General features: G+C 34.7%; 1 protein-coding gene across 14 annotated transcripts in view; it reads left to right on the top strand.

The window, feature by feature from the left end:
- CHD9 (chromodomain helicase DNA binding protein 9) overlaps window positions 1-15,016 on the top strand; it is a 159,808-nt gene that overhangs the window by 104,337 nt on the left and 40,455 nt on the right. For all 14 annotated transcript variants that reach the window (XM_059668047.1, XM_059668041.1, XM_059668040.1 and 11 more), the window contains 9 exons: window positions 348-434; window positions 610-747; window positions 1,276-1,397; window positions 4,317-4,560; window positions 8,807-8,983; window positions 10,277-10,420; window positions 10,542-10,797; window positions 11,950-12,160; window positions 14,100-14,295. In XM_059668047.1, the coding sequence (XP_059524030.1) occupies window positions 348-434; window positions 610-747; window positions 1,276-1,397; window positions 4,317-4,560; window positions 8,807-8,983; window positions 10,277-10,420; window positions 10,542-10,797; window positions 11,950-12,160; window positions 14,100-14,295 (1,575 nt within the window). The remainder of the gene's footprint in view (window positions 1-347; window positions 435-609; window positions 748-1,275; window positions 1,398-4,316; window positions 4,561-8,806; window positions 8,984-10,276; window positions 10,421-10,541; window positions 10,798-11,949; window positions 12,161-14,099; window positions 14,296-15,016) is intronic.

The raw sequence follows: 15,016 nt of genomic DNA, 5'->3' as shown, positions 1-15,016 counted from the left end.
GAATTTTTAAGGAAGTTTTCTGGAGTAACTTCCTAGTCTGGAATACCTTATTTATTAGTGCTATTTGGTTAGTTTTATGATATAGAGTATGATGATTCATAATATAGACAAATTTTCTAGATATCTGTTGGAAATTAAAATGGAAGTATTCCAGTAATTGGAAATTTAATTGAAATCAAACTTATGTGTTTGTTCTATAATGGATAACTAGTATATTTGTGTTTATTTCACTTTTATCTTTCCACTTCTTTGTCAAATACTGTAACTTTTATTTATCTTTATTGTTGAAAGTATTACAGATGCCCTTGTTTATCCCCCCAAAAAATATTTTTACTTTTAAATTTTAGATGGAAGAAGAACCATTTAACCCAGACTACGTTGAAGTAGACAGAGTGTTAGAAGTCTCTTTTTGTGAGGATAAAGATACTGGTGAGGTAAATATTTGGCAAAAAGGTTTTTAACTAAGTAAAAAGTCCTAAAACTTTTCAGTGTTAAAGTTAACCATCTAAAAACACAAAAAATGTTTCATCAGTTTTTATTGATGTTGGTTAATATATTAAGCTATTTATTCTTTTTCAAAATGGTAAAATAGAAAAATGTTTCTTCCAGCCCGTCATTTACTACTTAGTAAAGTGGTGCTCATTACCATATGAAGATAGCACCTGGGAACTAAAAGAAGATGTAGATCTTGCAAAAATAGTAGAGTTTGAACAATTGCAATCTTCAAGACCTGACACAAGACATTTGGTAAGAACATATATTACACAACTTATTATTATTCATAAACTCTTAGCACATCTTTATTTAGGTGGTTTAATGTTATCTTTGAATTTTTAATTTAGTCTTGGGTATACAATTAATACTGTATCTAAAAATGCTACATAGTACTACATATGTATGTTAATTTAGTTACTCTTCCATTAGTGGATATTTGAGTGTTTGCTATTATAAACAGTGCTACATTGAACAGTGAGCCCCTGTACAAGTTCATGTAAGACAAACCAAAATTGTAATTCTTTGGCCAGAGCAAATGTGTATCTAACATTTTGATGAGTATTTCCTTCCGCAGTTCTCTCTTGAAAAGTTTTGAATGTGTCTGCCTCATCTGTGAATTTTAAATCTTCATACTAATCTTTCTCTCAGGTCATTTATAAAAATATTATGAATACCAGTTTCAGCTCTAAGTGAAGTTATTGATTTTCTACTATTGTCTATGAGATGTAGGGAAATGAAAAAATCTGAGATATATCATTCATTCTTTGTTTTTCCACTAAGGAACGTCCTCCCTCTAATATTTGGAAAAAAATAGATCAATCCAGGGACTATAAAAATGGTAATCAACTCAGGGAATATCAACTGGAAGGACTCAACTGGCTTTTGTTCAATTGGTACAATAGGTATGTAGTATATCTTAGCAGAAAAAATTTAAATTTTTTTATATGTGTGAAAATATGTTAAGTAAAATTGGTATTGATGTTTTATTATTATTATTATTATTATTATTATTATTATTGAGTCTTCATTATTGAAAGTAAAGTTACCTCAAGGAGATAATTTAGTTTATAATTTAGGATTTTGACTACAATTGCTTTCTTTAAATATATATCAATCAGAGTAGAATACAGTTGATATGTTGATTAGTAATCAAATTTAAAATATGTTTCTTAACATAAAACATCTGTGAGGGAATGTTTTTCAATTTATTAGCCTATACTACTGTTGAAGTTGTTCAAAATGCTTTATTGAACATTATCTCACTTTTTAAATTGTGATGAAAAGATAATTACAAAGAAGTAAAAATTGTATCGTGATTGAGAGAAATGTATAATAGTGTATACAAAGGAGCAGATGAAAGCATTATTAGTAGTAACAGTATCAAAATTTGATTCAGAACTATCTTTTTGGCTTTTACTTCTCACATGATTCTTCTGAGAGGTTACACTTGGTAATGGTGAGTCATAAGACTCAGTTGATGAAGATCATGCAATGCTCTTTTCCCCCTGGTTTATATTTTATACATATTTATCATATTCCTCAAGAGAACCTTCCAGATAAAATAGTAAAATGTTTTTTACTATTCTTCTCTTGTCCATACCCTTTCCCATGATCTAAATTGCTTGTTTTAAACACAAACCACTTCAGAGTTTTATCACAACCCTGCCCCCTTTACTCTATGTATGTGAGTGCTTCATAGAGAAGTGTAGGGCCAGCCAGTAAGTAAACTCATTCAAATCCTCCTTTGCCACGCAAGCCTACAAATGTATCTCCATCCATGGCTATTCTTACTTCTACCTGCATGTATCAGAAGTTACCAGGTCCTGCCCCAGGACCAAGACTAATGCTACCACCTCAATTCTTGACATGCATCTCATCCAGGCTTCTCAGACCTCCCTTCACTCTTCTATTTTCAAGCCATCGCTAAAACCAGTGTCAGTCCTTCAGTCTGTGAACCAGTTTGGGTTTAACCTATATAAAAATAAAAATGCTAAAGAAAAGGATAAAACATCTCTTGGCTCTATTTCTCCTGTTAGCTACCTTGAGTGAATTTCTAGGAAGAGGAGCTGTGCAAGCTCGTCCCATGTCTTCCTCTCCGGTTCTCCTGAAACCTGCTCTCTGGGTTTTGATTCTGTATCATCTCTGAAACTCTTTTCTAATCCACAACATACATCTCAGCCTTAATTTGCTGCCTTTGCTGCATTGGATAGTAGTTGCTGCTTTTCCCCCATTCTCACTGCCAAAAGCTTCCACATTATGACTTTCTGCTAGACCCCCAGCACCTCTGTGACTGTCCCTTTCAGTAGTTTTTGCTGTTTTTTTTTTTTCATCTGCCTGCCCTTTTAGTGTTGATTTTTCTTGCCCAAAACTCTGTCTTTTTCTTCTCTTCTTCCATATTTGTTCCCCCTAAGCCATATTCTGCACCCCTCTCTGCCTTCACATATCAGTAACACTAATGATCTCACACTTACCTCTAAGTAAGGCTTGAACTTCAAATCCATATTTCTTTTTACTTCTTGCTACCTTAATGTCTCTCTCAATGAGCCTTTAAACTCAACAGATTCAAAATTAATCTTGTCATTTCCTGTTTCCTCCATACCAAATTTATTCTCCCATATTTTATATCTCAGTTAAGAATAATGAAATTCATTTAGTCACCCAAACTGAAAGAAATCTGACTGTCATTCTACACCCTGTATACTTGGTTGGTCACTAGGTCCAAATCATTCTAACTCATAATTAACGTTGGAATCAATTCTCTTCTGAGTCCCTCTTCCCTTAGTCCAAGTGCCCTCCCATTCTTTCCTGCATTATTGCAGGACTTTTTCAATTAGCTTCCAAACTTCTAGTCATCTCATCTCTAATATCCGCAGTGGCTTTGAAGCAAACTTCAAAATAAAAACCTGACCTCATCAGGTTTTTAAATTTTTTTCAAATTATTGGAATAATGTCTAACTTTCTTTATATATGCCTCCTGCTTATCTTAATATCCGCTACCTTTACCCTTCTCTCAAAACCGCAGTTACATAACTTGTGGTCCCATAGTGGATCATGTTCTTTCCACTGTGCTCTCTGGCAAAACGCTGACCTCCCCTCTCAAAGCAGTCTTCTCGTCTCTGATGTCTTCTAGCCAGAAGTGGACATTTACTTCTCTGAGCTTTCATAATAAGCTTAATACTGACGATTCTTAACCAGTCACGTATCATAATCAATCATCTGTGGAGTTTATGTAAAAATTATAGCTGCTTGTATTCTCTTCCATACACCTTGACTCACAGAATGTGTAGGGGAGGGCCCTGGGTGTCTGGGTTTCTTTCCAGCATTGTAGGCTCTCTTAATGTACAGCCAACGTCGAAAACCGGTGCTGTATTTGTTCTTCTGTGATAGCGCATTGCATGACTACTTATTTGTTTATTTGCATGTCTGCTTCTCTAATAGATACAAGCCCCTGGAAGGCAGAGAACATGTTCTATTTCTTTTGTATCCCATCTTCTCATACTGTCCCTGAGATATAGAAGGTATTTAAAAAATGCTTCCTGAATAAAATATTTAGTCTGCCTTGCGCTTGCCATTTCACTCTTAAAAAAAAAACATCTATCGGGTGGTATCTTTATTTTTGAGCTACAAAAATGTTTTCTCATTGCAGGGTTATAATAAAATTGTAATCTTTAACCTACTCTGCACTTCAGCAACTTTTACATTTTTATAAATGCGAGCGTTTTAACTTGATCATTGATTACTTTTGTGTATTTATCTTTAAAACCATTGTAGTATACAGAAAAACCCAATGTCTACTTGGATAATATATTTGTTTATTTCAGACGAAACTGCATTTTAGCAGATGAAATGGGTCTTGGCAAAACAATTCAATCAATTACATTCCTCTACGAAATCCTTCTGACTGGTATAAGAGGACCTTTCCTGATTATTGCTCCACTTTCTACTATTGCAAACTGGGAGAGAGAATTTCGTACGTGGACTGATATTAATGTTGTGGTTTATCATGGGAGCCTGATTAGCAGACAGATGATACAGCGGTATGAGATGTACTTCAGGGACTCACAGGTGTGTTACCGGTCATTTGGTTTATTGTTTGAATGCTCAGGTTGGGACATGATAAGCATTGCATATTCATTACATTCAAATTTAGGATGGATTTTAATTGCCTATTTAGATCTTCAGTCTCTTTATTCATCATATATTTTATAATAAATATTAGTAGCAAAAGAGAACAATGACTAAAGTAGTTCCGTTTATGCTCTAATTTATTATGAAGAAGTATTCTTATTTATACAAATGTATAAATCTATATCTCTGATTTTTAAATTAAATAATGGTTTTACTAAATGTTTAAAATATACATTAAATTTAGAATTATAAAGGTCTCTTTGATAATCCTCCAGTGTGTTTTTTTCTTCTCATTTTAGAAATTTAAATCTTCAGTGAATACCATGAATTTAAAAGCCTATTGATGTGAAATCTCAAATAGGTTCTTTTTTTGTTCATTGGATTTTGATTTAGACATTTTTTAAAATTTGGTTTGTTGACCCTGGCCAGGTAGATCATTTGGTTTGAGTGTCATCCCAATATGCCAAGGTTTGTTGGTTTGATCTCTGGTCAGGGTACATACAAGAATTAACCAATGAATGCATAAGTAGTGGAACAACAAATCGATGTTTCTCTCTCTCTCTTTTTCACTCTCTACCTCCCTTCCTCCCTTTTTTCCTCTTCCCCTCTCCTCTCTCTCAAATCAAGTTTGAACAATGTTGGTTTTATATACAGTTTAAGCATACCTCTATAAGTTTTCCCCCTTTGGATTGGTTATTCTAATACTCTGGGGATTTTATGGCTTTCTTCTGCGGTCTATCTTATGGGCACATTTTCCATTTTATTTATTTTTTTGGCTACATACATAGGTCATAAAATTTAAGAGATGACATTATAAGAAAGAATTTGCTACCAGAGCCCTAACTGGTTTGGCTCAGTGGATAGAGCATCAGCCTGTGGACTGAAGGGTCCCAGGTTCGATTCCAGTCAAGGGCATGTACCTTGGTTGCAGGCACATCCCCAGTAGGGGCTGTGCAGGAGGCAGCTGATTGATGTTTCTCTCTCATTGATGTTTCTAACTCTCTATCCCTCTCCCTTCCTCTCCGTAAAAAATCAATAAAATATATATTTTTTAAATTTCCTAGCAGAAAATTAATACTTGAAAATATAAAGTGCCAAGTTGAAGTTTTGAGTAGTAATACAACTATTTTTAGATTAAAACTTTATTAAGAAATAAGAAACAAAATGAAAAAACAACAGCACACATTTCAAATGAAATTGTACTTTTTAATTGGAATTTGGCACTCTAGCTCTACTTCAACAGCATCATGATGTTTCATTTTTCTTTCACTGATTCTTCTTTTTATAAGGATTATTATAATTTATGGCCAGATCATGTGATGTAATTTATGTTAAAATAAGGTAATATATATAACATTGTATTTTTACCTCCCAATTTTAACTGATTTTCTACTTTTTGAGGCTGAAAATTAATGAATTGATTAATTCCTTTAACCTTATTTTCCCTTCTACTTTATATTTCTATGAAATTAAGCATCTACAAAATCCTTTAATTATTATTCAGTTCTATGGAAAACTTACCTTTGTACCTTTGGAGCCTATGCCATTTTAGTTAGGTTATAGTTTGATTTTCTTCTGTCATGTTTTATAATTCTTAATCATACATTTGTAGAATTTTAGTGCTGTATGACATCATAGAAATAAGTTCAATTGAATTTTTTTAGAGAAGGTGCAATTAACATATTTTGACTATAAGAGATTTTTAACATCACAATTTTAATGTGTCATGAGTTTGGTATTAATATGATAGCCAAAGAACTGAAAGATTCTTCATGCATTATAAACATGATATTATGTGTTAAGTGTTATATTTTTATGATAATTTTATACATTCTAGAAAAATATCAAGGGTTTTAAATTTCAAAAGATGAAGATTTCTCATGTAATGAGATAAATAGATCTTTAAATATAGAAACAACTTTTGTTACCACTTTTGAATATATTTTAGTATAAATTAATTGAATATTTAACGTCTGCTTTTTTCAAATTATTAAATAGCTTGAAATCACAGTTGTAATAAAATTAAGCTCAAATTTTCTGAATTGCCATGAGAAGAATAATCACAAACATTTATTGAGTATTTACCATGTGCCAGGCATTATGTTAAACCATTTACATATAGTATCTTACTTAATCCTTGCATTGCCAACCTTTAAATATGTAATAATATTATTGTTCCCATTTACAGATGAGCAAACTGAAGTATAAATAAGTTACTTAGTTTCCCCCCAAAGTCATAGAGCATACTGGGAATAACATACCCAGTGAATTATACTTGAGAGCCCTTACTCTTAAGCATATTTCAGGTTTTTGAGCCTTATAAATACCATAGACTTATAGTTTTACTTATTTTCTACTGGAGCTATTGTTCAACTTAATGGCCAGTGAATGTAGTCAATATGAATTAATCTAAGTTAATAGGAATTAAAATTCTGTCAGAACACATGTTTCTTAAGCCTTCATTTCTCTCTAATTCCTAAGAGTTTATAGTTTTCAATCCCACTTAAACATTATCTTCACTTGGATTCTATTCCTATAGCACCATCTGTTCCTTCAGAAGTCCCCTTTACTGGTTTCTTCTCATCTTCTCTGTCTCAATGTGAGGCAACCCACGGCTCCGTCTTCACATGCTTTTATGCTTATACTCCATCAGATTTCATTTAGCCGCACAATTTATGCCGTCTATACAACTGGAAACTTCAAAAACGATGTCACTAATTCTAACCTCTTTTCTAAATCCCAGAGTCATATCCAAATGCCTATTCAACTATTCCGCTTGGATATCGACTAGGTGTCTCAAGCATAGCATATCCAAAACCATAATCCTGAATTTCCTCATTGTAGTAAATAGCAATACCAACTTCTGTGTTCAAGCTAAGAATTTTTAGAGTCAAACTTGAATCCTTTAAGTCATTGCACAACTGCCCATTAGCATATCCTATAGCTCTGTTTTCAAAACACATCTAAAATTGAGCACTTCTCATGACTTCTAATGAGTATCTCTTGCTTCAATTATATCACAGCCTCTTAACTGGTCTATATAGTCCTCTCCTTGGGTTGTTTTACTCTTTTTACCATGGCAGCCAAAAGCGAGTCTTTTAAAATTATGTCAAATCATGAAATTTCTTGTCTCAAAATCCTCCAGCAGCTCTTTGCTCACAGTAAGAGCCAAAGCCCTTACTGCAGAATTCAAGTCCCTGTGTGTCCTTATTCCCTCCACATTGGATGTCAACCACTCCGGCTTTCTTGCTGTTTGAATACTGCCACAGTGCCTTCTGCCTCAGGGCCTTCACACTGCTACTTCCGACAAAAACGCTTTTTCCTCTAGGCCTCTAGGTATCAACATGGCTTCCGCCCTCATCTTCAGGACTTTGCTCAAATGTCACTTCTCAGTAATGGCCTCTCAGGCACACTATTTTAAAAATTTTATGTGTTTTGTTTACTGCCATATCTCTAGCAACTAGAACAGGGTCTGGCACATAGACACTCAATAAATACTTGCTGACTAAATGACTTGGTAATTTTGATATTAACTACCTTTTTACCATCTTATGTGTGGACTCATGGATGTAAGTAATCCACATTAATACTGAAGTTTCAGTGGCTAGGTTGTGTACAGGTCTCTTCACACATGTCCTGAAATCATTATTATAACTCTTAAAAATTATAAAACATTTTATCGAGGAATGCTTATTTGGGTGTAATTATAAATTATGTAATTGTGTTGGCATAATTTTTAACATCATTCTTAAAAACATAGCAATCTATTAACAGTTTTTTAAAAATATATTTTTATTGATTTCAGAAAGGAAGGGAGAGCGAGAGATAAATAGAAACAGCCAATGATGAAAGAAAATCATAGATAGGCTGCCTCCTGCATGCCCCCTACTGGGGATCGAGCCTGCAATCTGGGCATGTGCCCTTGACCATAATTGAACCTGGAATCCTCCAGTCTGCAGGCCAACACTTTATCCACTAAGCCAAACCAGCTAGGACTATTAACAGTTTTAATACTAAAACTCCTCATTTAAGGGAATGTCTATGAATATATGTATATAAAAATTTCAGTGGAAAATAGTTTATACCAGATGTCATTAGATGTATTTTTATGCTATGTGATGGGAATTAAAATTTATGGTCAAGATATTCCAGCAGATTACTGTATTTGATAATAAATTTCTAGGGGCGTATCATTCGAGGAGCTTACAGATTCCAAGCCATCATCACCACTTTTGAAATGATTCTTGGAGGATGTGCAGAGCTTAATGCAATTGAATGGCGATGTGTGATCATTGATGAAGCACATAGGTTAAAAAACAAGAATTGTAAACTTCTAGAAGGTCTGAAACTCATGAATCTGGTAAGTAGCATCTTTATTATGACTTAATTCAGTTTCTTGGCTACATAGCAAAAGGTCAGATAGAGTCAGAGAACTAATCCTATAAACTTACATTTTAGAGCACAGTAATATCTGATTTCTATCTGTGCTGATTTGTTACTTTATATTAGTAAGGGAAAAAGTCTCATCTGTTACCTAAGACAAAATATTTTAGCTTTTTCATTCAAAATGCTTTAGAAATTAACGTCTAGAATTAAAAAAAAAAGAAACCTCTGTAGAATGTACTATTGAAAAGAAAATACTATCATAGTTTCAAGCCATAAATTTCTTTTAAAGCCCCTTATCCAACGTTATAATATTATACAGGGATAAAGGGCCTACATGACTCTACATGCTTAGTATATATAGATACTAATTAATAAATAGGATTTTTAATAAGTTTTCTTAGTGTGTATGCTTCTTTCAAATCAAAGTAGTTTGCTTTTAAAAAATTTTTTATTTAATTAAGATCACATAATTAGTACGTGAGCACTTAAAGAAATAATATATACAGAACTGCATACAGTAAACAAAGTTCCCCATCGTACTCCTCCCTCCATGCCCACTCCCACTCCCACTCCTCACCCAGGATTTAAAGCTGGATGTGTATCTTTTTAGGCTATTTACTAGTGCATATGCACAGATACATAAATGAATATGTACAGATACATATACAAGTATTTAGCTAAGGAATTTAGAGGTATTGTCAAATAGAATTTTAAATAATTTGTACTATTACCATTAAAACTGTTTCCTTCCGTTACTATTGTGTTTAATTTATAATGCATTTCCAATTTAGAATCATATTCCAAACAGCACTTTGCACTGTTGGGGTGCAGCCTTAATTATTTGAGAATCTGTTCTTTTGTTAAGGCAAATAAATGACCAGCCAAATCTCAAAGAATGTGCACAGTTTTGTATACAAATTGCTATAGCAAGAATGGTTCAGTACAAAAGAAACAAATACTCTCTTTGTTCTTAAAAAACCTGTTTCATTGAGAAAATCTAAAATGTGTTTCTTAATTGTTCAGAACTTTTCTTTTAGAGGCATGAATAAGTAAAAACAGTGTGCGAAGTGAGGTATTATGAGAATGATAGAGTTTTTAAAAAGTGATTGAGAAGTTAATTAATGGAGATTTATAAGTAGAGATGTATTTTGATAATGTTAGTCAAAAAAAATTGCTTTTCAATCACTGAATATTTGATAACCTATGTCAACTTTTATATAATTTTTGTATTGTGGTAGTTGATGTGAATTATTCTTGTTTTATATAGGAACACAAGGTGCTTTTGACAGGCACACCTCTCCAAAACACAGTTGAAGAACTATTCAGTCTTCTTCACTTTCTAGAACCTTTAAGGTTTCCTTCTGAACCAACATTTATGCAAGAATTTGGGGATCTGAAAACAGAGGAACAGGTAAACGTTTGGTCTTTGTGAATAAGTACATCAGATCTTTTATCATTGCAGTTATGTGTGTATATGTGTAATTGACTGTACACATATGTTATATATCTTGTCTTCTTTTTTTTTTATGCAGGTGCAGAAACTTCAGGCTATACTGAAACCGATGATGTTGAGACGATTGAAGGAAGATGTGGAAAAGAAGTTGGCACCAAAAGAAGAAACCATCATTGAAGTGGAACTTACTAATATTCAAAAGAAATACTACCGGGCTATTTTGGAGAAGAACTTTTCATTTTTATCCAAAGGAGCAGGACAGACTAATGTACCTAACTTGGTCAATACCATGATGGAGCTCAGGAAGTGCTGTAACCATCCATATCTTATCAAAGGTAGCTAAAAAGAATGACACACAAGTCCTTGTTTCTTCCAAGAAATGCTCATGAATAAAAACAGCGTGCTGCAGCTGTCCTGGCAGTTACAAGAAAAGACATTGATCCTGTAATTGCACTCTGTGGGATTATGGGTGGTTCAGAATCAGGGTCCCATGTTACCACGTCAGATTGTAATAGCAGGTCTTGTGTTCAGTTTCACATGGACTGGAATTTCTCCTTCAATTTAATCATCCTCAGGCACAAACACAGCAACACCCATCTTGGCCTCCACATTTATATTTTTTTCTGGTATCTTTCCAGTCCAGGTAATGTGTAAATTTTGGTGCTCTCGTGTTACTTTTCAAGGTCTTGCATATTATCTGTACAACGTTTGGGTCTTTACACTTGCAGTATTTCTGGGAATATACTCCCTATCTTTCTTTATCCAAGACAAGTCATTTCTTAGCCTACTAAGGAACTCACTCGCAATCCCCATACTCGATTGATGACTACACAGGCTGAGGGAAGGCAGAGAGCCTTTAATGCAGATACAGACTCTCTGGAGAAAGTATTCATCAATGACCTATACTTTTCCTTGTTTCTTTATTTTGATGGCCATCAGAATCCCATAGATATAACCAGATTAATCTGATCACCTTTCATGGTGGATCCCTGCTACATTGGTGTTTAACTATTAGAAGTGTGTTTGAAAAGATGTGATTTTCACCTAGGTCAGGACTACATTTTCATTAATTCCTTCCCTATTTAACATTATTAAGCATAATGAGCATAAATTCATATAAGACATTTTGCCAGGTGTCCGGGGAGATAAAAAGATACTTCATAAATTGTCCGTATCCTCAATACAATTTTAGTCCTGTGTGGGTTGGTGATTTAGCTACAGACATTTCTCTGTGTCAATCATGTTAGTCTCTAAACTATACATCTAGCAAGCACAACCTAGAATGCTGTTTTCTCATAGGCAGTATTTACAAGCTGTTGACTTTCAACAAATAATTCTAATAAATGTACTGGTAATTCACCTCCCATCCAAGAAGTCTTAGTGTGTTACAGAAACACAGAGGAGCACTGATTCAGATTTTTGTAACAATGAAAGCAATTGGGTCTTACCTTCATTCGTGCATTGATGCTCTCATATTTCTCTGACAGGTGCTGAGGAGAAAATACTTGGAGAATTTAGAGATACATATAATCCAGCTGCTTCTGATTTTCATCTCCAAGCAATGATCCAGTCTGCTGGTAAATTGGTCCTTATTGATAAATTGCTTCCCAAAATGAAAGCAGGAGGTCATAAAGTGCTCATCTTCTCTCAGATGGTACGCTGCCTTGACATCCTGGAGGACTATCTTATACATAAAAGGTAAAGCATAGAATTATCCTCTGAATTATTTTATGAATTATGCTGAATATATGTCATTAAGATTTTTTCAGCACTGTACTATAACCCACCTTTACTCACATCTAGATAATATATCTATTCCTATGAGTACAGATTGCTTAGGGTTATGTATCAGGTGTTTTCCTAACCTACTTATTTGTAATAGTAGGTGGAGCTAAGGAGACTAAGAAAACTTTGCAAACTGACAGGTATTTGTCAACCTAGGAATGGGTTTACCAGTATACATTTTATTTAATTTGTAAAATTTGCAGTAATGACATTTCAAACAGACTTATAACTGTCTTCAGAATGGGGGGAAAAATGACTCAAGCTCCTTTTCCAAACTCTTTAATTGTTAGAATTAGAGCCTGAACTTGCTGCACTTTGACTTCTATCATACAAGTCTAAACTTTGTTCGTGCTTTAATCTTTTCTGATTTGTTTAATGTGGGGTTTTGTTTTGTGTTCTGTTTGTTTGTTTGTTTTTTTGGTGTCTGACAGTTAGTCTTAAATATTGACTAGGCACTACCTAATTATATAGGACTAGAGGCCCAGTGCACGAAATTCATTCACTCAAGGGGAGGGGGAACTCCTCAGCCCAGCCTGCACCCTCTTGCAGTCCAGGAGCCCTCAGGGGATGTCTGACTGATGGCTTAGGCCCCCTCCCCCACCTAAGCTGTCAGTTGGACATCCTTAGCACTGCAGTGGAGGTGGGAGAGGCTCCCGCCACCACCGCTGCACTCACTAGCCGTGAGCCCACTTTCTGTCTGAGTGGTGCTCCCGCTGTGGGAGCGCAGTGACCACCAGGGGGTAGCTCCTACATTGAGCGTCTACCTCCTGGTTGTCAGTGCACATCATAGCAACTGGTCGTTCTGCAGTTCGGTCAATTTGCATTTTGGCCTTTTATTATATAGAATATCAGTGCATTGGTGGTCTAATCAGATATCAACATCTATATATGTAAAAGCCTAAGTGACCGAATGACTGGTTAACCAGTCACTATGATACACACTGACCACCAGCGGGCAGATGCTCAACACAGGAGCTGCCCACCGGTGGTCAGTGCGCTCCCACAGCCAGCCTCCCGTGGTCCCTACCCCCCCGCCAGCCAAACGTCCTGAGGCCACTCTCCCCAGCCGGCTGGCCCTGATGTCCCTGATCTGAACCTCCCACCAGCCGCCCCAATTGGGGCCGGCTGGCCAACCTCCCTTGGCCCCTCTCCCCAGCTGACCAACCACCCTTGGCCCCTCCCCCCTACCAGCCCTGCCCCTGATCGCCCCCCTACCCACTCCAGTCTTGCACAAAATTTGTGCAAGAGTAGGCCTTCCTTCCCCAGGCTGCCTGCACCGGCTTCCCTCTGGCACCTGGGACCTGGGCTTCCCTTGCAGCCCCAGCTTTGTCTGGAAAGTCATCCGGAAGGACGTCTGGTCTAATTAGCATATTATGCTTTTATTATTATAGATGAAGGATAAAGGAAGTTGAAAGTCAATAGCTTGTAAATACTGCCTATGAGAAAACAGCATTCTAGGTTGTGCTTGCTAGATGTATAGTTTAGAGACTAACATGATTGACACAGAGAAATGTCTGTAGGCTTCTTCTATAAAGTTATATGAAAGTATTTGCTTCGTATTCAAAAAAGTCATTTATTATAATGAGATCAGCAAAGTAGGCTTCATGGACTATTTTTCCATTCCAGCTTCTAAAAATGATATTCGTTATAATAGTATGTTACCTATAAATCAGGAAAGCAGATATTTTTCTATCTTTCTATTACTTTGTATTTCATTCTTAGTTTCAATACAGAGAATGTAAAACTCCAACTAGGGTAATAATTGCTTGTTAAGTTGCAGGAAAACAGACTTGACATGTGTCTTCATTTTCATTATATCCCTCTTTTAAATTTATTGCCTTTCATTTGATAGATATTTATATGAGCGAATTGATGGCAGAGTTAGAGGAAATCTTCGACAAGCTGCTATAGATCGATTTAGTAAGCCTGACTCAGATCGATTTGTTTTCCTGCTGTGTACCCGAGCTGGTGGGCTGGGCATCAACTTAACTGCTGCTGATACATGTATAATTTTTGACTCTGATTGGAATCCTCAAAATGACCTTCAGGTAAATAAATTCTTCTCCTAAGAGGATTAAATTTATTTAAAATGTTTTCTAGCTATTATACTTTTATCTAGACAAGCTAACATATATGTTTCCCTAAGTAATATTCATGCTAAATTAAAAAGATTATTTAATTTAAATTTAATGACAATAAAATATACTACATATCTTACTTCTTAAAAGCTTTTCCTACTTGAATAGAGTATTTAATTGTTTGAAATATGTAAATTGAAAGACACCTAAGATTTTACAATAACATAGCAAAATGTTCACAATTTTATTTTCTTAAAAATAAATACTTGCTTATCCTAATTTCAACTTCTCAGTCATTAGGTAATAAAGTATGTTTTTATAAAATATTATAGAAAATTAAAGCATTCATATAAGTTTAAGACTGCTTGGATTTTGTAGAAACAGGAATATCAGTTAGAGTGATGAAAGGGTCAAAGGTTGCAGTGATAACCTATCTAGGAAAGATGGCAAGATAAACTATAAGAAAAATTACTTTTATTGTCCTTGATAGTCAATTGTGTTGTAATTAATATTACTTTAAATATAAACATCAAATAAAAGTAAATTGTTACAAGAAGTTATACCTGGCTCAATAAAAAGTATGGTTTGAACCTCTCATTTGTGTGACTTTATGTAATCTAGTTCCAAATATTGAAGGTTTATCCAAAATTAATAGATTAAATCAGGGATAAACTATAGAAAGTCAATTAGT

This window comes from Myotis daubentonii, chromosome 15 (assembly GCF_963259705.1).
Source record: "Myotis daubentonii chromosome 15, mMyoDau2.1, whole genome shotgun sequence".
Taxonomy (NCBI): Eukaryota; Metazoa; Chordata; class Mammalia; order Chiroptera; family Vespertilionidae; genus Myotis; species Myotis daubentonii.
Note: the sequence above shows the minus strand (reverse complement) of the source record. Positions and strands in the feature narration are given on the sequence as shown.